We start from the raw sequence: 22,559 nt of genomic DNA on the forward strand, positions 1-22,559 counted from the left end.
AATAATCTGTATAATTATCTTACATAGACGGCTTAAAACTACTGTAATGCAGGTGTGATCAGATTGAAGTACTCTTTGTGAATGCAGATTAAGCAGCAACAATTCTTCTTCTACATTAAACATTCTTGTCATTAGTAGTTTCTTTATTTACCAGACTCTCTTATTGACCAAAAAAGGAGGAATTTAATTTCCTCTATTTTATATTTCGACCTAAAATAATTGACTGAGTTTCATATAAAACATTGCAGGCAGGTTCATACAGGGCTGATTCTTGATGTTATATAAATATATAAACCCAAAATAAAAAGATCTAAATATAGGAAGGCTATTGTTAGAGTCAGTGAGAAAAGCAGTGAAGAATTCCTCTCTGTCAGACGTCTTTTGTCTCCATCCTCTCTCTCTGTGTGTGTGTCTCTCTGTCTCTGTCTCTGTCTCTCTCTCACTCACTCACTCTCACTCTCTCTCTCTCTCTCTCTCTCTCTCTGTCTGTGTCTGTCTGAGTGAGTGTGAGTGAGTTTTCTCTGCTTTCCCACACTCTCTCCATTCACGGCCCGCAGGAAACAAAAGAAGTGTGTCTGCCAGACAGACATCACATTAATTATGGAGTCAGTTTACTAGCTCGCTCTCTCGCTGCCTGTGAATGGACATTCCTATCATCAAGGCTCGTCATCACCAGGATCTTTTATTTTTTTAAACGTCTATGAGGAATGCAGACATGTTTAGGATTAATGAACATTCAGAGGCTCTCTTTTCTTTATTGTCACCCCCTCCTTTATATTCAGAGCCTCTGCATTCCTCGCTGTTTATTATGACAGGGAGGATAAAAAGGAGACCACTCCTGAATTGACGAGGAGATGCTGATGGTGAAGAAGACTTAGCTTTGAAGTGAAAGCTTTGTTATAGAAGCTGCAATCAAAGGAAAATCTTCATCTTCATCTTCATTTATATACTTTATGATGCATCGTAGACAGAGGAGTCTAACTTTGCAAGAACTGTTAAAAATCAGCTCACTGCAAAATCTGAGACACTGCATAACATGTTTATCAGAATCAGAGATGTCTCTCTGTTTGGTGCCTTCACACAAACATAGATATAGCCTATATATATATATATTTTTTTGTTTTATATATTTACAACATCACAAAATGGCCCCGTATGAACATGCCTGGAATGGTTTATATAAAACTAAGTGAATTATTTTGGGTCAAAATATGAAATCCTCCCGATGTATTACATTTATCCAATAAATTAGAGAAAATGTTCAATGCCTTACATGATATGTTGAAAGTTTAAAACCATTTTTACCACATGAAAATCATTATTTTAATCTTTTGCATGCAAAAAAACATGAGAAAACGTCTATAGACGGCATTCACACATGTAGCCGTACTCATTCATTCATTCATTTATTGATATCTTTATTCCAAATATGCGTAATACATAATGATAGATGTATGAGAAAAACAGGAGTAACAATGAAAGTATGAAAAGTAAAAGTATGGAACAATTTCAGAAGCAAAAGTCAAAATAAAGATGAATATATAGAAAAAGATGGATGAAGTATATGCACATTTATTCCTACGATTTGTCTGCATGGACGATTTGTGAGCACATTTCATGGACAATCACACAAATATCCATAAAGTGAGTAAAGCAAAGAAAGACTTGAGCTAGACGGAGTTGGTATCAATCCAACGCTGGAAATGTGGTCATATTATTTTCTGATGTTGAGGCTTTTAAAACTAGAAACCACCTCATCTAGAGAGAGCATTATATAAAGCAGAAATTAATGCATATTTGGTTTTCACAAAATGATCATGTAATTAATTTTGATGTTTATTTCCCAAAGTGTGTGCAGGTTGATGAGCGTGTGCTCAGTCAAAGTCATTGATCCCAGCAGCAGATCTGCTCTCTCTACAGGGTCAACACTTTCCCAGATTCACACAGAGCTCTGTGAGTGTCTCCTCATCACCCCCCCCACCCCGATCCCCCACCTGTTCCCTTGAGACCTAACCATTGTCCCCCAGGCATTAACAGCATTCACCCTGCTGCATCCTCTATTGTCCCAACGAGATCTCTGATTGGCTGAGACTGTGAGAAACTCCAGTCAGACCCAAACCCACACATTCATATGGAGATGTGGGACTATAAATAGGAGGGCTGAAGCCAGCAGAGATCAGATTCTCTCTACAGCACAGACATCCAGACATGGCACCTACAATCACTGCAGCAATGACCAACTCTCAGGAGCATCTGACTCTGACCCACAAGGTAAATTCAAGATCCAAGAAAACTGAACCCTTTCATTTGAAGATGTCTTCTTACACTAACGTGCTTCTCAGAATAAGTTGACTAATGATTTTTGTTTTTCTTTCTGCAGCTCAGAAAGCCTCAGGTGGAGAAGTTACGCAGAGAGCGAATCAACAGCAGCATTGAGCAGCTCAAGTCTCTCCTGGGTCCAGAGTTCCTCAAACAAGAGCCAGACTCCAAGCTGGAGAAAGCAGACATCCTGGAGATGACAGTTTGTGTCCTCAGACGACTGCAGCAGCATCAGCTTATGAACTCAGCAGCTGTCAACCAAGGATTCTCCAGGTGTGTCCAAGAGACGACACACTTTCTGTCCAGACAGCAAGTGAACATGAAGTCCCAGAGAAGACTGCTGAACCACTTCAACAAGCTGCAGCCTTCCTCTGATAAGAACCTGAGAGAGGCTGACTTCTCTCCTCTGAGCTCCACAGTCCAGACCAGCAACACCAAAGAGAAGAGTCCAGTCAACAGCGCCCCCTGGAGGCCGTGGTAGACACAATTTGAATGAATATGTTGGACTTTTGAACTTGTTGTGTTGTATTGAAGAGTTTTTGCATATGTTATGCAACTTTTCACTCTTTGTGCCTTTCGTGAAGGCTGATTCTGTGTTTTTTTTTTGTGATATTTGGAGACAAAAGAATTCTTTCTTTTTTTTATTTCAGAAGTTGTGATTTATTCTGTATTAGATGTTACTCTGTGAAGTAATAACTTTTCTTCCCAATGGGAAAAAGAGTCTAAATGTCGGTGATGCTGACAGTGATGTTAGTACTTTGTCTCCATTTCGGAGACTCGGTTGGTCATGTTAAACATGTTTAAGATTTATATGTGATGTTCACATGCTGTGTTTATTGAACTGAACCTCTGACATGTCTTTAGACATCTCTGTATTTTAAGCAGAGGTATTCAGAGCGTGATAATATTCATAAAGACAAACGTGCTGCTTCATCACTCTGTGAGTGAGAGCACTGCTCCTTCTGTGAAGGCTTCTGTTTGGAAAACGTGTCGTCGTGAATGTATCTCTTCAAGCCAAGTGACGCGAAATTAAACAATCACAAAAAACAACATTTAAAGCTGACTTCTCTTGTCTTTTTTTTAATCACCTTTGAGGTCATCATAAAGCTGCAGACTTTAAAGGAGCACTATGGAGGTTTGGTAGTGAAATTTGAAAGTTGGGAAACTGAAACAATTCTATGCAATATTTTATACACAAACTTTATTCAAAGGAAAAAATGGGTCTCTGAAACACTGAAAATCTACCAGGATAGTTACAGGTTCACTGTGTGGACCTCCACCATAATTTGTCCTGTAGCATTTTATCTTCGAACAGTTTTACAGGGACTAAATTGTCCTCTGAGGACAGTTTATGTGTAGAGTTATGAACATATACCACAGAATCTGTACATGTCGCCAAATTTCACATTTCTCTACCAAAACTCCATAGTGCACCTTTAACCTTCAAACAGTATGTTTCTGGATGTTGCATTTCGTAAAAATGTACCACTCCTCATTTGTTCAGTGTTATAAAAGGGTTTCAGCCTTTTTCCACACATCTTCTCTACAACTCTAAAAGATGCTTGAAGTGTATGAAGGAGAATAGGACGGAGTAAGCTGCAGGTTCAACCTGTCAGCTGTGAGCTAACAGGTTATTTCTCATCCTGTCTAGAATCAATGCTGAATGAGGTGTCACAAAAGACAAACATAATGTGCAGTAATTTAGTCTTCTGCTTTTAATGGCCCTTCAAAATGGACTCCTCATGTCTTTATCGATAAGAAACTGTTGGGATGAACTCTGTTATTGTCAAAGATGCTGCTTCATTTGATTATTAGATGGTATGTGTGGAAAGTTGACATGTCAGTCTCTCTTGTTGATGCAAAGCTTTGAGACTCAGGTCCCCCCTCTGAATAATCTTAAAAATGATTTTAAAAAAAGTAGGCAGAGGTCTGAGAAGGGGGTACGCTAGGCTGAAGAACTCATTGTAACAATTGAAAATTATATTTTAATATTTTTTGTTCTTCATCATGATAATCGGTTCAAAACAGTACTGTAATGAGTCCTGTTTTTAATTGTTACGTGTCTTCTTCTTAACCCTGTCAGAGATCCAGAGAAAGTAAAGGCTATATTAAAGGGGCTATATGTAACCTTTTACATGTATAAATCGTTTTTTATTGCCCATTAATAAGCAAACGGTTAACTGATGTGAAAAAGTAGATGTTCACTGTCTATCTGTGTTGCCTGTATAAAACGTTTCCCCGGGTCATATTTTCTGCGAAAGCTCCAGGAAGTGATGTTATATACGCGTTCTCAACGTCCTCCTCACTCCACTCTGCTTACCGAGATCAACAGTACAAACTCATCACACACTCTCAGCCGGTGCCTGCCGAGACTGTCGTTTGTAGGATGGAGAATTAATCTAATATGGAATCTGTTAGTACACATAAACGACCGGCCTCAAGAACAACACAGACTCCTTCACAGACTTTCACATGTGTATGCTCACTTACCTCCTCTGTAAACATTATGCTGGTAAATATCCAGCGATGATGATGCTGGTTTGTGTACGTACGAGCACGTATGACGAGCACGCGAGGGAGAGCGAGCAACATGTTACTGGTGCAGTTCGCCTAACAGCCATGCGGTCTCACTACAAACACAGTATTTTTGAAAGTTACATATAGACCCTTTAATGAATTTGTTAAATTGTTTTCCATTACATTCATTTTCTTCCTTTGATTTGTTCCCTGCTTGGAAACATTTAGTGATAGCTGTTAAGAAAGCGACTGTAAAGGAGCATCAGAGATGCTGCTTCTCAACAGGCATGGCAGGCAACTACCCTAGACCAGTAGGGGGCCCCATAGGACTCACAAACTTAAACCAAAGCAGTGGAACCCAAATGTGCTAATTTTGCAGTGACAGTAGGAAACCTCCCTAAGGGGGCCCCATCTGACAGCACTCACCCTCATTGCCCTGTTAAGTGTTGCATTATTGCTGTGTGAGTGAGCGTTGGGACACTGGCAGACATGATGGTGATGAACGCTGGTTGGAAAGCCCCCCCCAAATGATTTTTGCCCAGGACCCCACCAGACTCTAAAATCACCACTGAGGAGCATAACATGATGTTGTTTTCATTGTTGAACTACGATAAACATAAGCTCCCTTAAGTTAAATTTTCTGAACAGAATGAAAGTGAAATCTCCATCTTTCTTTTTTTTTTAGAGCTTCAAACTTGCTCCGAGTAAGACCACATGACAACACTTGTAATATCTCAAATATTTATTTTCCTTGAAATCCAAAAAAACTCCAAAAAACAAATTTCAATCCACTTTGGATGAATAAAAATCAAAACATGATGAATAAATCAAAATATGCATACATGGCATACACGGAACGATACAAAAATCCCTTTTCAGAAGAAAGGTTTGTTTTTAAGGGTTTGATAAATTAGACCTTGAAACAAGGCAGTAAACATGCAAACTGTACTCATAGCAAATACAGCTTCATCATCTTCAATCTCTGTTTGGCTGAACATTTTTAAGCAGAGTTCTTTCTGCACTTAAGCCATAAAAGTTTACAACATTTTGGTCCTAAATATTTTAATGTAAGGATCCAATTCCTGCAAAGTGAACGGACCACGTTTATCTGTTATGGTCTCATTCAAACAAAAATTTAAAAAAACATCTCACAAGTATAGCAGCAGAAAATGTTTTAAAAAGGGAGACTTCTCTTTCTAGTCAGTGATATCTTCATAATCTCTTCTTCGCGCTCAGTTTGAGGCCGATCTGTAGATCTCTCTCGATGCAGAAAAAGCATCTTTTAGCAATGATCAGATTTTCTGCAGACAAACCAGCGTCAGCAGCTGGTGACACCAAAATCTGTAGTTCCAAACTGCACTGTTTCAATGCAGTTTAGGGAAGTCCATTTTTCTTCATCCTCAACAGCAGAGTGGAGCCAGGTCTTCCTCTGCATCGGGAAACAGACGTAAAATGTCCCTGGAGTATTTGGAGTATCCGTTGTGTGTCAGCAGAGCTTTCCTCAGGGTGCACAGGGACTTTGTTTTCTCCAGGAGGTCTGTCACCTGGATCCCGTTCTGCAGGTGTTCTCCGATCAGAGCCTTCAGCTTCTCCAGAGCTGTGCTGCATTTCTTCTCCAGCATGCTGAGTTTACACCTGAAAACAAACAAAAAAGGGCAGGACTCTTAGCAACATGTTCTTCAATTCAGAAAAAAAGAGGAGCATCAGATATTGACAAAGGAGACATGTTCATAATGTGGTTTGATCCTCACCTGAAGAGCTGCTCCTTCACGCTGTCCTGAAGAGCGAGGTCTGCGTACAGAGACATTTCCAGTTTGGAGTTTGGAGTTTTCTGCTTTGAGGTTCAGCTGGCTGCCTGTGGAGGTTCAGAGGACGTGTGTGCTGACTTCTGCTTCTCTGACCTGCTTTTATGCTCCTCATCGGGCGCTCTCTCCCAGCTCTTCAGCCAATCAGGAGGCTCAGATCCCGGGACAATGGGGAGAATTTAATGCCTGTCACAGAGAACAGGTGGGATGCTTTATCTGTGTGCCATACATCCCTGAGGTCAGTGGGAAAACGCTCTTCCTGAGGTGGACACGGGAACATTTTCCCACCAAAATTTGACTCTTTAATGACATTTGATATTAAAGAGTGTGAGATCCAAATAAAACCTTATATCAATGTTCAACTTTTTCAAGTAAAACCAAAGACATTGCTGCAGAGTTTTAGACAGATCATTGAGGTTTTATTTTTATTTTTAATGCTTCTCCTGTGAACAAAATAAAAAAGGTTTATGAGAGCGCCCTATGTTTACAAATCAAAATTGTTATTTTAATTAAATGAACTATTTTGACATTTTGCCTTTATTAACTTTGTGAAGTTGTGTCTCTTGCTGTGTAGTTTTTTTTTGTCTATTTGTATGTAATGTTTTAGATGAATCAACTTGAGATGAGTTAAACATCACAAAGTCTTGATGACATCATCAAATAATACAAAATCTGATTAAAACTGAGAAGAAAGAAAAGTTCTGTCTTGTTTAGGTAAGTGTTAAACATCCTGCTTTATCCTTGACTTTTTTTTTTTTTTACTTTCTGTATTTGTCTTGTCTAACTGATCAATTTAACTCACTGATTTCTCACATCTTATTGTTTTTATTGTTGTAATTTTCATTATATTTGCTAAATTTAACCTGGTGTTTCTGTTTATTTCAGATCAATGTGTCATCTTATCACTCTTCAGGCTACACATCTTTAAGGAAAGAAAAAATGAAACTAAGTCTCGATGGCATCAAAAAATACGAATTCATATTTTAAAGACATGTACAAATAAGTCCTGTTCATATAAAAAAAAAAGACCTGGACCATTATTTTGAAGGAAATATTGCCACTAGATGTTTAGATGTTGCTGTGCAAATCTTTAATTTTTTTAAACAAAACTTTAAATAAAGAATAAACATTTAGAGAGTTATACTCCATGAATAAGAAAATAATGAAACTTATATTCAACTTTTGCTCGATACTTATGACCCAAACACTGACAAAGTTGGTTAAAGTTTTGATATTTTCTGCCTGTGTGTCTCAGCAGCTGAACCAGATGGCCTGTCTGTGCGGCGTCCTGCAGCCTGAGAACAGTCCGGAGGCTTTGTGCGAGCAGACACACTTCTATTGTGCACGCAGCTGAGCGGCCTGCATACAGAAGTGTGGGAAGCCGTGTGCCTCTGCGGCTCCCAGCTCCACACACAGAGAGGAGGGCGTGTGACCGGGGCACGTCCAGCCCTGTGCTGAGCTGTGAGCGCCGAGAAGGAGGAGGGGCAGGGGAGGAGGGGGAACCTGAGCCCCTCCACAGCCTGCAGATAGACCCACAGACAGATGGACAGGAGCTAAAACCACCTTAACCTGAATGCACGTTAGCTGGCATTAGCTTCTCTCAGTGGGCTGAAAGAGAATAATGAACAAAAACAGAAAGATTTTTATCACAGACACGGAAACAAAACATTATCTCCTCTTTTAAAGTGAATATTAAAGGATTAAATCAAGAGAAAACATGCATTATCAGTTATCACATCACAAAAACTGACTATGATTCTGGAGGATTATTATGATTATGATGCTGAACATAAAAGTCATGACCTTTGTCCGTTTTTCTTTTATGTAAGGATCCTGAAACCAGCCTTTAGAGCGTAACACAAAACAAACACACGCACACACACTTGCACTCTAACCACATACACACAACAAACAAACTGATCATCAAGTGCGTAGAGCATGTCTTCTCAACTGGTGGGCCGGGACTGAAAAGTGGGGCATGGAGCCGTTTTCAGTGGGTCGTGAAGGTGTCAAAAAGTCTAAGAATCGCTTTTTAAACATGTTTGTTTTGTACCTTCTGAGATTAAATCAATCTGATTGATTGCAGAAATTTGGGTTGCAAAAAAGAGTTTGTGGTGGGTCCTGAGACTAAACCAGTTGAGAACCATTTCTTTAGAGTATTATGTAAGAACACTGAAGTTGCCTTGTTGTGCGAGATGTAAAGCCAAAGACCAAATTATGAATAAAAGATACACTGAAACAGCTCAAATCTTTGCAGGTATTTTACTTCTCATTATATGTTATTGACAAAGAAAAGAGCAAATAAAAATAAATCCCATGTGCAGCTGAGGTATTCAGCTACTGAGGGCTTACCTCCAAACACTTTTACTTTATTCATCCCTAAAGGGAAATTCTGGTTTACACATGCACATGCATAGGCATGCTTCTGACACACACACGCCTGATTTACACACATGCACAAACAGGACCTGTGGACATGCTTTAGTGGAGAGATGTCAGAGTGAGGCTGCTACACAGCGAGCGCACCAGACTGTTTGGGGTTCAGTGCCTTGCTCTAGGGCACCTCGGCAGTGCTCGGGAGGTGCCCTGGCACCTCTCCAGCTACCAGAACAACTTCCATATTATGGTCTTGAACCAACGACCCTCCAGTTCCCGACCCAAGTCCCTACGGACTGAGCTACTGCCGCCGGAGTCTTCTGTTGGATTGAATGATTTCTTAAAGCAGATATGAATCTGTGTGCTTTATTAAAGTAGTTAGATTGTGTTTAAAACTCAAGTGAGTCTGTGTTAGTAAATGTTTGTTAGAAACTGAAGTCAGTCTTGGTGTTGTTGACTCTTGTGTCGACCTCTCACTCTCTGTGCTTGATGTTGAAAAATGCAATACATGGATCAAACTTAATTAGCATTGGATTGATTCTGGTTGGCTGACTTTAATTGACAAAATTAGCTTATAGTCATTGTGATAGGTAATGGGAATGACAATGACTTTATTAAGCTAAGTATATCTTACTTGAGAGTGTATCTTGTTTAAGTAACTCAATAAACATTGTTAGGACTGTCTGTTTTAGTTAACATGTAACAGAGTGACATGCAGTTGTTTTCTCTGGAGTGACCAAGTGTCTGTCTGCACAGATTATTAAAAGGGAGAACAAGAAAATGACACGAGAGAAAGATTTGATATAGGCAATCTTTGTTTATTCAAAGAGCCACGAGAATCTGTGAGTAGATGATCAAACATCGCAACAACATCCGGAAGATCACGTCTACATCACAAAGGAAAAGTCTTTATAAAAGACGAGACAATAATGAGAAGGATTCACAGACGGGTAAATCATCATTTTCAAAAAATAAACAGGATTCGCTTTAAATTAAAAAAAGCAAGACATTAAAATCTGATCTTTAAACAGATCTGATTGTTCTGATCACAGCAGGTTCAAAACTGCTGAATACCTGAATACTCATATAAGACATATGACAGCCACTAAGTGACAGAGGGATATTAAGACACCTTTTAGGAATAAAAGCCTACATTGATCCTAGGACAGATCATTTATAAAACCTCACATAAAGGTAAGGAATGACGTTACAAGCTGACCTAATAAAGGACAAATATAACTTCTGACCGACATGATCGTTACCACTAAAAAGAATCACCATCATTAAAAACATGATGTGGTGAATTCTTAAAGAATCACATGAAACTGTGATGTTAAGAAGGTTAAACATTCTGATCTTACAAAAGATCACTTTTGTCTAATCACAGAGATTAAGGTTCATTATTCAATGTCAGCAAGAACACTGAGCTATGACAATGATTGCAGATGCAATCAGATTTAAATCATGCAACATGCATGAGAAGGGAGTCTCTTTTTAAACTTGAAAGACAATGTTACAGTAATTCCCTGAGGAAATTCATCACTAAGCATGAAAACAAAAGGCCTTCTGTACACACAGAAGAATAAGTTCATAAGATTTCAGTCCAGTGTTCTTTGACCAATGTGGTCGTCTCAGTTTGTCTGGTAGAAACTTCAGTCTTGGTGTCTACCACGGCCTCCAGGGAGCGCTGTTGGCTGGACTCTCCTCTTTGCTGATGCTGGTCTGGACTCTCAGGTTCTTATCAGAGGAAGGCTGCAGCTTGTTGAAGTGGTTCAGCAGTCTTCTCTGCTGGTGATTCTGCTGCTGCAGTTGTCTGAGGACACAAACTGTCATCTCCAGGATGTCTGCTTTCTCCAGCTTGGAGTCTGGCTCTTGTTTGAGGAACTCTGGACTCAGGAGAGACTTGAGCTGCTCAATGCTGCTGTTGATTCGCTCTCTGCGTAACTTCTCCACCTGAGGCTTTCTGAGCTGCAGAAAGAAAAACAAAAATCATTAGTCAACTTATTCTGAGAAGCATGTTAGTGTAAAAATACATCTTCAAATGAAAGGGTTCAGTTTTCTTGGATCTTGAATTTACCTTGTGGGTCAGAGTCAGATGCTCCTGAGAGTTGGTCATTGCTGCAGTGATTGTAGGTGCCATGTCTGGATGTCTGTGCTGTAGAGGTCTCTGTAGAGAGAATCTGATCTCTGCTGGCTTCATCCCTCCTATTTATAGTCCCACACCTCCATATGAATGTGTGGGTTTGGGTCTGACTGGAGTTTCTCACAGTCTCAGCCAATCAGAGAGCTTGTTGAGACAATAAGGCATGTAGGGCGGCAACACGCTGAATGCTCTCATGGCCTGGGGGACAATGATTAGATCTCAGGGGAACAGGTGGGGGGACTTGGGAGAAACACTCGCATGGGAAAGTATTGACCCTGAAGAGATCAGATCTACTGCCTGATGCTGGGATCAATTACTTTGACTGAGCACACGCTCATCAACCTGCACAGGTGTGGAACCTGGGGTTGAAAGTAATATATAAATTTGATGTTATTTAAATAAATAATGACTGAACAGTTGTGGTTGCTGATTTTATATGATTGTATCTATACCAACAATATTAAGTAAAGCAATCTTGTAAATATACCCGAATGTCACTATGATAAATAGTATAACCAATGGAATTTATGCATTACAAGAGGAAAATATAAAACTTTGATGAATACTTGTTCTTGTTGTTAAGCTGTTTATTTGAGCCAAAACATAATTCAAGCAGGTTACATCTTTATTTTAAACAGTAATTTAGATCCTATTAGTTTAATTATCAACATTATTGAATAATTCTTCTTCAGAATGACAAGATTTTTTTAGATTTATATCAGACTTTAAAAATGTCTTAGAGGCATGCACAAACCCCCCCAAAAACCAAAGGCAATTATCATGCTGAGGTCCAGATGTAGCCTAACAGAGTCATTTGACACGTGCCTTAAAGTCTGTGAGTAACAAGTCCAGCACACTTTCCCACACTGACTCCCTGTATGGTGTGGTCATTGATCCACAAAGGGACTTGTGTGGCAGATGCTGGCTGAGTGTTGTTATAGAAACAGAGCCTGACATCACCAACCATCTGGAGGGAAAGCACGCCATTGGCTGTCTCTGACAGTTTGCTAAATTTGAATTCTTGTCAAGGAATTTCACTATAAACTCTTTAAAAAATGATTTCCATTTCAGATTTCAAGTTTTTCAATCATTATTAGTAATTCCGCCGTAATTAATTAATATGTTAAATTACAAAAAAATCATCTTGATTTTAAAAAAACAGCTCTGCACACATTAGGACAGGAGGTTTTTAGAGGGGGCATCTGTTTCCTGAAGTGTGCCAATTCCCTCAAGAGGATTACTCGGGTGCTGGTGGGATGGGAGTCTCTTGAGCTCAAGTCTGCTCTTCAGCTTTACACATTGATTAGGATCCAATACACGTGCAGTGTTTAGGGACAGAGTGACACACTTTACAGAGCAATTTTAGTGGCGCTTGTATATTATGCAAGTATTTATGTTTAACTAACTTCTTATGCACACTGCTATTTGCTTTACTCTGCTGCTAGTAATCACAGGCTACTGTGTCACTTTATCTCATAACCCGTAACTCTAACTAGCCACTTATTGCGCAACATGTGAGAAAGTACTGTATAGTGTTTTTGTTTTGCCATTAATGGGCGTGAAGGGTGTAGTTATTTTATAACCTATTTAGTAGAAATTGTAAATAGGCCTACAATTTATTGATTTTTAGTGATTTTTTTTTTTTTATTGGTACTCAATTACACGCTATTTTATTGTCTTTTTATTGCAGGAACACTTGAATTTCCCCTTCAGGGATCAATAAAATATTATCTTATCTTATCTAATTTGAGCTTATCCTATGTTTTCGTATCTCAATATCAGATATAAATGGCGTATGGAAAAATCTGGAATGCAAATTTTGGAATATTTAAATCGTAGAAAGGAGTTTAAAAATTCCTGTATTTACTGTTCTGAGTTAAAAGTGTAAATATTAGGGCGGAACTTTTGTTACCTGGTTTCGTCCACTCGGGTCATAATCGAAGTGCAAAATCTCCCAAAACACCGGAAATGAAATAGCTAATTATGGACAATAATTAATTTAGAAGACAGTTTTCCACAGTCTTATGACTTGTTTTGCACATTTTATGTAGCCTACAAGGGCAACACTTGTGGATACTAATAAACATAAAAAATGAAGAAACGGCGACACCAAATGGAAAACATAGAAAGTTAATGGCTGCCCGCTAACATCCGTCAAGGTCGGTCTGTCTGGAAACCCAACCTGGAAAAAAACTTCGACCTGCTGCTCCATGTAAGTACGCCCAAGGTGTTTCAAGGATTCAAAGTAAAGTAAGTAGACCTATATCTAATAATGTTTGCCTGCACATTATCATTAATATAAGCAGCAAAGAGGTTTGTTTGCGTCTTCACCGAACAAGGATGAACCAACCGTCACTAACCGCCCATCCCTTTTACAGTAGCCATGACGACGAAAAACCTTTTGAGACCATTTATTTTTGCTCGTTATCCCTCTGAGTTCCTATGGTGAGTAGCTGTAAGTTAAATCTTTCTTATTATAATTTTTACCAAATAGTTAGCTATATTGCATGCCTACTTCTGAGTAACATAATCAAGCTATATTACCTTGTTTTTTTGTTTTTTTGTTTTTTTTACAATGGCGCACAAGTGTCCTCTGTCAAACTGTTGCTCTCCTTGTTGTTGAATAATGAATGTAGCTAATTAGACAGGAGCCTAATATGTTTAAATTATAAAGAGTTACTTCTCTGATCAAATTTCTGAGGTCGGTGCTTTTCGTTGATACTTCAGTAATTCAACAGTCTAGTGTTAGTTTAGTGTCAGTTCTTTTTCCCACTCCAACTAACAGGTCTGAAGTCTAGATCCTTGGTTCCTAACTGGTGGGTCTGGACCCAAAAGTGGGTCACAGAGCCATTTTTAGTCAGTCAGGGATGTGTGCCTATGAAAAAGTGTTGGAAAAATATGTTTCCAAGTTGGAAAATGCCAGTGAATTTTTGCTTTGTCGGAACAAGAACTCATAAATTCCGTGAAAGAATTTTGTGCCTGGCTTGCTGACCTGACGTCATATTCATCATCAACATGGCGGGCAAAAGGATTTCTGTTAAGATATTTTTTTTAAATTCACGTATTGCACATTAACCTAGTTTAACCACATTTCTGGCTGTGGAGCTTGTTAGAAACATTCAGAGTCTTTAGAGGTCGGGTAGAATCAGTTTTATCTGAACCAGTTCTCTTGCCTGCTTCCATCGCTGCAACACCTGTTGGTTTTCCATTTGCCTGGCAAACCAAGGGGTGTCCAAAACGGCCATGTGGGGGTTTCTTTAAACAGCTTACTTCTCTGGTCCAAACAAAAACAAACCATTCAGGACCAGAATCTAAACTTAGAAGGAGGACAAACTGGCTGCTGCATTGTTGTCAGCATAGCATGTTTTCTTAATGTCTGATCATATAGTAAGGTCACTTTATCATTAAATTCAGTATGTCTTGCATATTGCTCCTTTAACATAATCTACCTGAAAGAGAAGTTCAGGTTCAAGTTCAAGTATATGTGCTGAAAATTTGCTTTCAGTAGAAAAGACAGCACTCTAAAAAGATGTTTGAGGTGATTTGAATCATGGGAACAAAATGAACAATCTGAAGCAAGTTCTAAATATGAAAGCTGATCTCCCTTTTAATCTGTCTCTGTTCAGGTCAAAGGTCTGCATCTATTGTCCCACAGGGCTCTGTGAGTGAGGTTCCTCTGCTTTCCCACACTCTATCCTTTTACTGCTTTCACTGGAGGAACAATAGAAGTGTGCCTTATTATGCATCTCATTAGTCTCTCCTCTTAAAAGAGGAAGATTGTTAACATCAAACTTAAGCTGACAGCTTCGCCAAAATATTGGTGACGTCAATATATTTGTTATATTTTTTCCCCCATTTGTTTTGAGGACTAAACCGAATTGATAAAACAAAGTAAAAAGCTTGTTATATATCTTTAGTTGAAACATTATTTACATAACATTAAAATGCAGAACAGAAAATATGCATTCAATCCATGGTTTGAATGCATATCATAGACTGTAAATTTTAATGGACGAAGCCTATGACGTCAGACGTCTGTTCCTGCAGGGGGCTCTGGAGGCTCATCAGCAGTAGCCGCCATGTTGGAAATCCTGTCTCAGCCTAACTTTCAGTCAACCTAACGACAGGCTGAGAGCTGGAGTTGAGGCGGGTTTTAAACCTCTTGACGAACCTGTCAATCATGTCAGCTACGTTTTCAAAATAAAAACGGAGCTGTTTAGAAAAAAAATCATCCCCCTACAGTGTGTGTCAGTGATGACAATAACAAATCTGAGCTATTTCCTTTTTTGTACCAGGCTGTATAAACATGTTCATTTATGCTGTAAAAACTGCATTTTCTTGCTGTGTATGTGACTTCCAGTGTTCCTGCATTATCCTCAAGTGGACACTTGACGAACTGCAGGATTTTGCAATTTTGCGATGGCTTCATTTTTCAACACTACAGGTTACCGTTTGGTTCTAATGAGGTATGTTAGGAAAAATCAATAAGTGTATGTGCTTATAAAAATCTTAATTTTCTCAATCAATTCATAAATCACACTTAAATCAATTAATTGAATATCAAATGGAAAGTTGAAGGTTTGTCTTTCATCTCAGAGAAAACACAAAATGACTTTACACCAAAAAATTACAGTTTGTTTGTTTGTTTATTTAAGAAGACATAAGGAGCCACATAAAAATCTTGATACTCCCTCTAGAGGTGATGATACATCACAACAACGACAACTTGTAGATTTCTACAAGACACACTGTACTCAAAGAGAGTAAAGGAACAAACATCTTTATAAAAGACAAACCATACACAATATTTGAGGACACAGTCCTCACTGAACCATGTGAATTTTCTCACAAAGTATCATAACATTAGAACTTAAGGTGATAAAAAACATTAAAACACATCTTATTTTTCTTAATAATAGAAAAATGAAATTGAAGTCTGGGAATGTCTGAAATAAAACTCCCACTAGAAGCTGTGAGAATACATCAAACAAACCTTTTATAATAAAAGGATAAACATATTGATCTTAAAAAAGATCATTAATCAATAATCACATGAAGTGATCCAAAGTAATGTTCAAGAAATGAACAAGTTAATTCAAAATCAAAAACAATTATCAAGAGGTAATAAATTCCTCCACATTGTTGCTGCACATGATGTGCAGTCAAACATATAGACATGTATCACATGCAGGGAGTAATAAAAGTATCACAAGAAAAATGTGACATTAAGAAAACCTTTACAAGAAAGGATAAGAAATGAGATCTTACAACAGATCAACTATGAAATATCAAATAAAGATCCTTGATGACAATATGTCTTCAATAGGACAGGTCAATGTTTTTCATCAGTATGATCAATAATATAAAAGGATTACAAATGTAACCGGATCATATACCAGCTATACATAAAGTACAGTGATATATAACAATTGCTGAAGCAATTAGATTTGGATCATGCAACATGCATGACAAGAATTGAAGAAAAACATTTTCATAAAATCTTTTTCAGTCCAGTAATATTTGACCAATGTGGTCGTCTCAGTTTGTCTGGTAGTAACTCCAGTCTGTAGATGTCTACCAAGGCCTCCAGGGGGCGCTGTTGACTGGACTCTTCTCTTTGGTGTTGCTGGTCTGGACTGTGGAGCTCAGAGGAGAGAAGTCAGCCTCTCTCAGGTTCTTATCAGAGGAAGGCTGCAGCTTGTTGAAGTGGTTCAGCAGTCTTCTCTGGGACTTCATGTTCACTTGCTGTTTGGACAGAAAGTGTGTCGTCTCTTGGACACAGCTGGAGAATCCCTTGTTGACAGCTGCTGAGTTCACAATCTGATGCTGCTGGAGTCGTCTGAGGACACAAACTGTCATCTCCAGGATGTCTGCTTTCTCCAGCTTGGAGTCTGGCTCTTGTTTGAGGAACTCTGGACCCAGGAGAGACTTGAGCTGCTCAATGCTGCTGTTGATTCGCTCTCTGCGTAACTTCTCCACCTGAGGCTTTCTGAGCTGCAGAAAGAAAAAACAAAATCATTAGTCAACTTATTCTGAGAAGCATGTTAGTGTAAGAAGACATCTTCAAATGAAAGGGTTCAGTTTTCTTGGATCTTGAATTTACCTTGTGGGTCAGAGTCAGATGCTCCTGAGAGTTGGTCATTGCTGCAGTGATTGTAGGTGCCATGTCTGGATGTCTGTGCTGTAGAGGTCTCTGTAGAGAGAATCTGATCTCTGCTGGCTTCATCCCTCCTATTTATAGTCCCACATCTCCATATGAATGTGTGGGTTTAGGTCTGACTGGAGTTTCTCACAGTCTCAGCCAATCAGAGAGCATGTTGAGACAATAGAGGATGCAGCAGGGTGAATGCTGTTAATGCCTGGGGGACAATGGTTAGGTCTCAGGGGAACAGGTGGAGGACTGGGGGGGGGGGTGGGGGGGTGATGGGGAGACACTCACAGAGCTCTGTGAGAATCTGGGAAATTATTGACCCTGTAGAGAGAGCAGATCTGCTGCTTGATGCTGGATCAATAACTTTGACTCAGCACACGCTCATCAAACTGCACACACGTGTGAGACTGACAAAAATTGAATCCTTGGTAAAAGAAAATGTATGTAATATAGTTATACATGTTACCATATCGAAGCAGTACAGACATTTCTAGATTTTCCATGACAATTAAAAACAGGGTCATTTACGCATCTTAACCTACTTTTGTTTAAAATACAAGGTTACATTTGAACTTTGGTGCAATTTTATGATTTTCTTTTGGGGAAAATGAACGTTAAATATAGTAACAACTATTTTGTCACGTCCCTTTAATGCACTAAAACATAATATTTATACAGTCACAGCTGCTTGTGAAATGGGAATTTTGTTTGACCTTTTTTTACTTGATAATTTTTTAATTCTCTCCCAGAAATTCAAGATATTTCAAGCAATCCTTTAAAACTTTAAACTATGTGCTTCCCATTCAATGCAGCCAAAAAAAACAATGGCCATCATCCTGCTGAGGTCCAGATGTAGCCTAACAGAGTCATTTGACACGTTCCTTGTAGTCGGTGTGAGTAACACATTGAGCACACTTTCCCACACTGACTCCCTGTATGGTGTGGTCATTGATCCACAAAGGGACTTGTGTGGCAGATGCTGGCTGAGTGTTGTTATAGAAACAGAGCCTGACATCACCAACCATCTGGAGGGAAAGCACGCCATTGGCTGTCTCAGACAGTTTGCACAATTTGAATTCTTGTCAAGGAATTTCAGATACTTTAAAAAAATATATATTTCTTGTCATGATTTCAATGTCCAACCATTCTTATACAACCTTTACCACTGATATTGATTGGTAAGAGTATTGACTTGTACGTGTTAAACTGTGTGAATATAACCTTTTCACACGAGGGTGGGCTCTATGAGTGAGGTTCCTCTGCTTTCCCACACTCTGTCCTTTCACTGGAGGAACAATAGAAGTGTGCCTTTTATTTATCTCTTTAGATATAATGCCTCTCCTCTTTAAAGTGGGACATGGTGAGGATTAAACTTTAATTGACAACAGAACCGTTATATTGGTGCGGCAGGTCTTGTTGTACTGTACATTATCCCATGAGACTTTAGATATTAATGAACTATGAAATGAGTCTTGATTTTTGTCATTCACCTTCTGTAAAAAACTTGTTTGATAGAAATTGTGATGGATCATTTTTGTTCTTCAATCAACCTTGTGTTGTAAGAATTATCTTTCTTTTGTCAGTCAGCTGATACAAACTGCCTCTACTAAAAGCATGTTGGAAGAAAAGTAGAATATTTTCCTCTTGATAATGAGGTTTCAACTCAAATGACATGAAACAAAACAGTTTACCATTTGCAGTTTGTTTATTGAATCGGGCAAAATGAGCCACATTAGGTATAAAAGCTCCCTCTAGAGGTGATGATACATCACAACAACAACTTGTAGTATTCCACAAGACACACTGTACTCAAAGAGAGTGAAGGAACAACCGTCTTTATAAAAGACAAACAAAACACAGTATTTGAGGACACAGTCCTCACTGAAGCATGTGAATTTTTAAGTATCAAAACATTCTTACTTAGTGTACAAAGAAATCAATATTGGATCTTACAACAGATCACATTGTTCTTCAGATCATTCAAGTCAACTGACTCGGCAAATAAAGATATGCTGATATCACTTGAAAACTGTAAATGATTACTTCAACTTTCTTTCACAAGAAAATTGGGGCATACAGAAAACCTTTCCAAGAAAGGATAAACATTTAGATCTTACAACAGATCAGATGCAATTAAATGTGGTTCATGCAACATGCATGATGAGATGCAGTATTTCATAATAGATAAGATACTGTTACTTCATATCATTTGGAAATGTCATATTAAACAAAGGGAAATAGCTAAATACTGCCTTCTGAGCAAAAAGAAGAGCAGGTCTTATAACAGATCAGCTATGAAATATCAAATGAAGATCCTTGATGACAATATGTCTTCAATAGGACAGGTCAATGTTTTTCATCAGTATGATCAATAATATTAAAGGATTACAAATGTAACCAGATCATATACCAGCTATACATAAAGTACAGTGATATATAACAATTGCTGAAGCAATTAGATTTGGATCATGCAACATGCATGACAAGAGTTAAACTTTTCTTATTAGGAAAATAAATGATCATAAATCTCATAGATTTCAGTCCAGTATTCTTTGACCAATGTGGTCGTCTCAGTTTTTCTGGTAGTAACTCCAGTCTTTAGGTGTCTACCACGGCCTCCAGGGGGCGCTGTTGACTGGACTCTTCTCTTTGGTGTTGCTGGTCTGGACTGTGGAGCTCAGAGGAGAGAAGTCAGCCTCTCTCAGGTTCTTATCAGAGGAAGGCTGCAGCTTGTTGAAGTGGTTCAGCAGTCTTCTCTGGGACTTCATGTTCACTTGCTGTTTGGACAGAAAGTGTGTCGTCTCTTGGACACAGCTGGAGAATCCTTGGTTGACAGCTGCTGAGTTCACAATCTGATGCTGCTGGAGTCGTCTGAGGACACAAACTGTCATCTCCAGGATGTCTGCTTTCTCCAGCTTGGAGTCTGGCTCTTGTTTGAGGAACTCTGGACCCAGGAGAGACTTGAGCTGCTCAATGCTGCTGTTGATTCGCTCTCTGCGTAACTTCTCCACCTGAGGCTTTCTGAGCTGCAGAAAGAAAAACAAAAATCATTAGTCAACTTATTCTGAGAAGCATGTTAGTGTAAGAAGACATCTTCAAATGAAAGGGTTCAGTTTTCTTGGATCTTGAATTTACCTTGTGGGTCAGAGTCAGATGCTCCTGAGAGTTGGTCATTGCTGCAGTGATTGTAGGTGCCATGTCTGGATGTCTGTGCTGTAGAGGTCTCTGTAGAGAGAATCTGATCTCTGCTGGCTTCATCCCTCCTATTTATAGTCCCACATCTCCATATGAATGTGTGGGTTTGGGTCTGACTGGAGTTTCTCACAGTCTCAGCCAATCAGAGAGCATGTTGAGACAATAGAGGATGCAGCAGGGTGAATGCTGTTAATGCCTGGGGGACAATGGTTAGGTCTCAGGGGAACAGGTGGAGGACTGGGGGGGGGGGTGGGGGGGTGATGGGGAGACACTCACAGAGCTCTGTGAGAATCTGGGAAATTATTGACCCTGTAGAGAGAGCAGATCTGCTGCTTGATGCTGGATCAATGACTTTGACTCAGCACACGCTCATCAAACTGCACACACGTGTGAGACTGACAAAAATTGAATCCTTGGTAAAAGAAAATGTATGTAATATAGTTATACATGTTACCATATCGAAGCAGTACAGACATTTCTAGATTTTCCATGACAATTAAAAACAGGGTCATTTACGCATCTTAACCTACTTTTGTTTAAAATACAAGGTTACATTTGAACTTTGGTGCAATTTTATGATTTTCTTTTGGGGAAAATGAACGTTAAATATAGTAACAACTATTTTGTCACGTCCCTTTAATGCACTAAAACATAATATTTATACAGTCACAGCTGCTTGTGAAATGGGAATTTTGTTTGACCTTTTTTTACTTGATAATTTTTTAATTCTCTCCCAGAAATTCAAGATATTTCAAGCAATCCTTTAAAACTTTAAACTATGTGCTTCCCATTCAATGCAGCCAAAAAAAACAATGGCCATCATCCTGCTGAGGTCCAGATGTAGCCTAACAGAGTCATTTGACACGTTCCTTGTAGTCGGTGTGAGTAACACATTGAGCACACTTTCCCACACTGACTCCCTGTATGGTGTGGTCATTGATCCACAAAGGGACTTGTGTGGCAGATGCTGGCTGAGTGTTGTTATAGAAACAGAGCCTGACATCACTAACCATCTGGAGGGAAAGCACGCCATTGGCTGTCTCAGACAGTTTGCACAATTTGAATTCTTGTCAAGGAATTTCAGATACGTTTAAAAAATATATATTTCTTGTCATGATTTCAATGTCCAACCATTCTTATACAACCTTTACCACTGATATTGATTGGTAAGAGTTTTGACTTGTACGTGTTAAACTGTGTGAATATAACCTTTTCACACGAGGGTGGGAGGTTTATAGGGGAGCACATGTGGGCCCACATTTCCTGACGTGTGCCGATTCCCTTGGAGAATAATTTTAGTCTGACGGGTTGGGTCGATGATAACACCCTTTTCTGCTCTCTAGGGCTTCATCACAGTCCACTTATAAGGAGAAAACAGGCATGTGCCCTTCTAAGAATTGACCCCATCTTCAGTGAGAACCAATGTGGTGCTTTAATTAATATATTACGGTTAAAAATAAATAACTCAATTATTTGGTTTATTAAGTGTTAAATTAGAATTGTATATTACATGTCAATTAAATGCCAAATTCCTTTATGATTAATAATTAGTGAAGCCTATTTTGTTGGGGTTGGAGAGCATTAAAGCTAGACCCATATAAAAGGGGCTGGGAAACTAAGTTTAGCAACTGAGAAAATATGGAACCTTGAGAAAGTGTCAGAATTAAGGGAATATATTCCAAGTTCCAAGGCATATGCTAGTGGCAACGAAGGAAGCACTTAACTCTTCACCTTTAAATGCTAACTTTGGAGATGTTCAATCTTTCTACTTGTCTCTGTAAAATGTTTTAATCATGTTGTATATGGACCTTGGGCGGCAATAGCTCAGTCTGTGGGGACTTGGGTTGGGAACTGGAGCGACATGGGTTCAAATCCCAGTACGGACAAAAAGTGTGGAAGATGGTCCGGTTGTTGCGAGGTGCCAAGTGACTTCCTGAGTACTGCCAAGGTGCCCTTGAGCAAGGTATCAAACCCCCAAGAGCTCTGGCGCACTCCCTTTGTAGCAGCCTCTCTGACATCTCTCTGTTAATTCATGTTCTTTGGGACTGTTTGT

At 39.0% G+C, this 22,559-nt stretch overlaps 4 protein-coding genes across 4 annotated transcripts; 1 reads left to right on the forward strand and 3 right to left on the reverse strand.

The window, feature by feature from the left end:
- The first annotated feature begins 2,166 nt into the window (after positions 1-2,166).
- Positions 2,167-3,377, forward strand: LOC109980861 (transcription factor HES-5). Its single transcript, XM_020629408.3, has 2 exons — positions 2,167-2,271; positions 2,381-3,377. The coding sequence occupies exons 1-2, from the start codon at positions 2,209-2,211 to the stop codon at positions 2,798-2,800; spliced, it is 483 nt and encodes a 160-aa protein (XP_020485064.2). The 5' UTR covers positions 2,167-2,208; the 3' UTR covers positions 2,801-3,377.
- Positions 3,378-9,829: 6,452 nt separating this feature from the next.
- LOC109980862 (transcription factor HES-2-like) lies at positions 9,830-11,217 on the reverse strand. Its single transcript, XM_020629410.3, has 2 exons — positions 11,095-11,217; positions 9,830-10,985 (listed from the first exon to the last, which is right to left on the reverse strand). The coding sequence occupies exons 1-2, from the start codon at positions 11,215-11,217 to the stop codon at positions 10,683-10,685; spliced, it is 426 nt and encodes a 141-aa protein (XP_020485066.2). The 3' UTR covers positions 9,830-10,682.
- Positions 11,218-15,798: 4,581 nt separating this feature from the next.
- On the reverse strand, positions 15,799-17,398 carry LOC109980799 (transcription factor HES-5-like). Its single transcript, XM_020629312.3, has 2 exons — positions 17,264-17,398; positions 15,799-17,154 (listed from the first exon to the last, which is right to left on the reverse strand). The coding sequence occupies exons 1-2, from the start codon at positions 17,384-17,386 to the stop codon at positions 16,735-16,737; spliced, it is 543 nt and encodes a 180-aa protein (XP_020484968.1). The 5' UTR covers positions 17,387-17,398; the 3' UTR covers positions 15,799-16,734.
- A 1,606-nt stretch (positions 17,399-19,004) lies between these two features.
- LOC109980833 (transcription factor HES-5-like) lies at positions 19,005-20,569 on the reverse strand. Its single transcript, XM_065955518.1, has 2 exons — positions 20,447-20,569; positions 19,005-20,337 (listed from the first exon to the last, which is right to left on the reverse strand). Exons 1-2 carry the CDS (start codon positions 20,567-20,569, stop codon positions 19,918-19,920), a joined length of 543 nt encoding a protein of 180 aa, XP_065811590.1. The 3' UTR covers positions 19,005-19,917.
- Positions 20,570-22,559: the final 1,990 nt, after the last annotated feature.

This window comes from Labrus bergylta, chromosome 5, assembly GCF_963930695.1.
Source record: "Labrus bergylta chromosome 5, fLabBer1.1, whole genome shotgun sequence".
Lineage (NCBI taxonomy): Eukaryota > Metazoa > Chordata > Actinopteri > Labriformes > Labridae > Labrus > Labrus bergylta.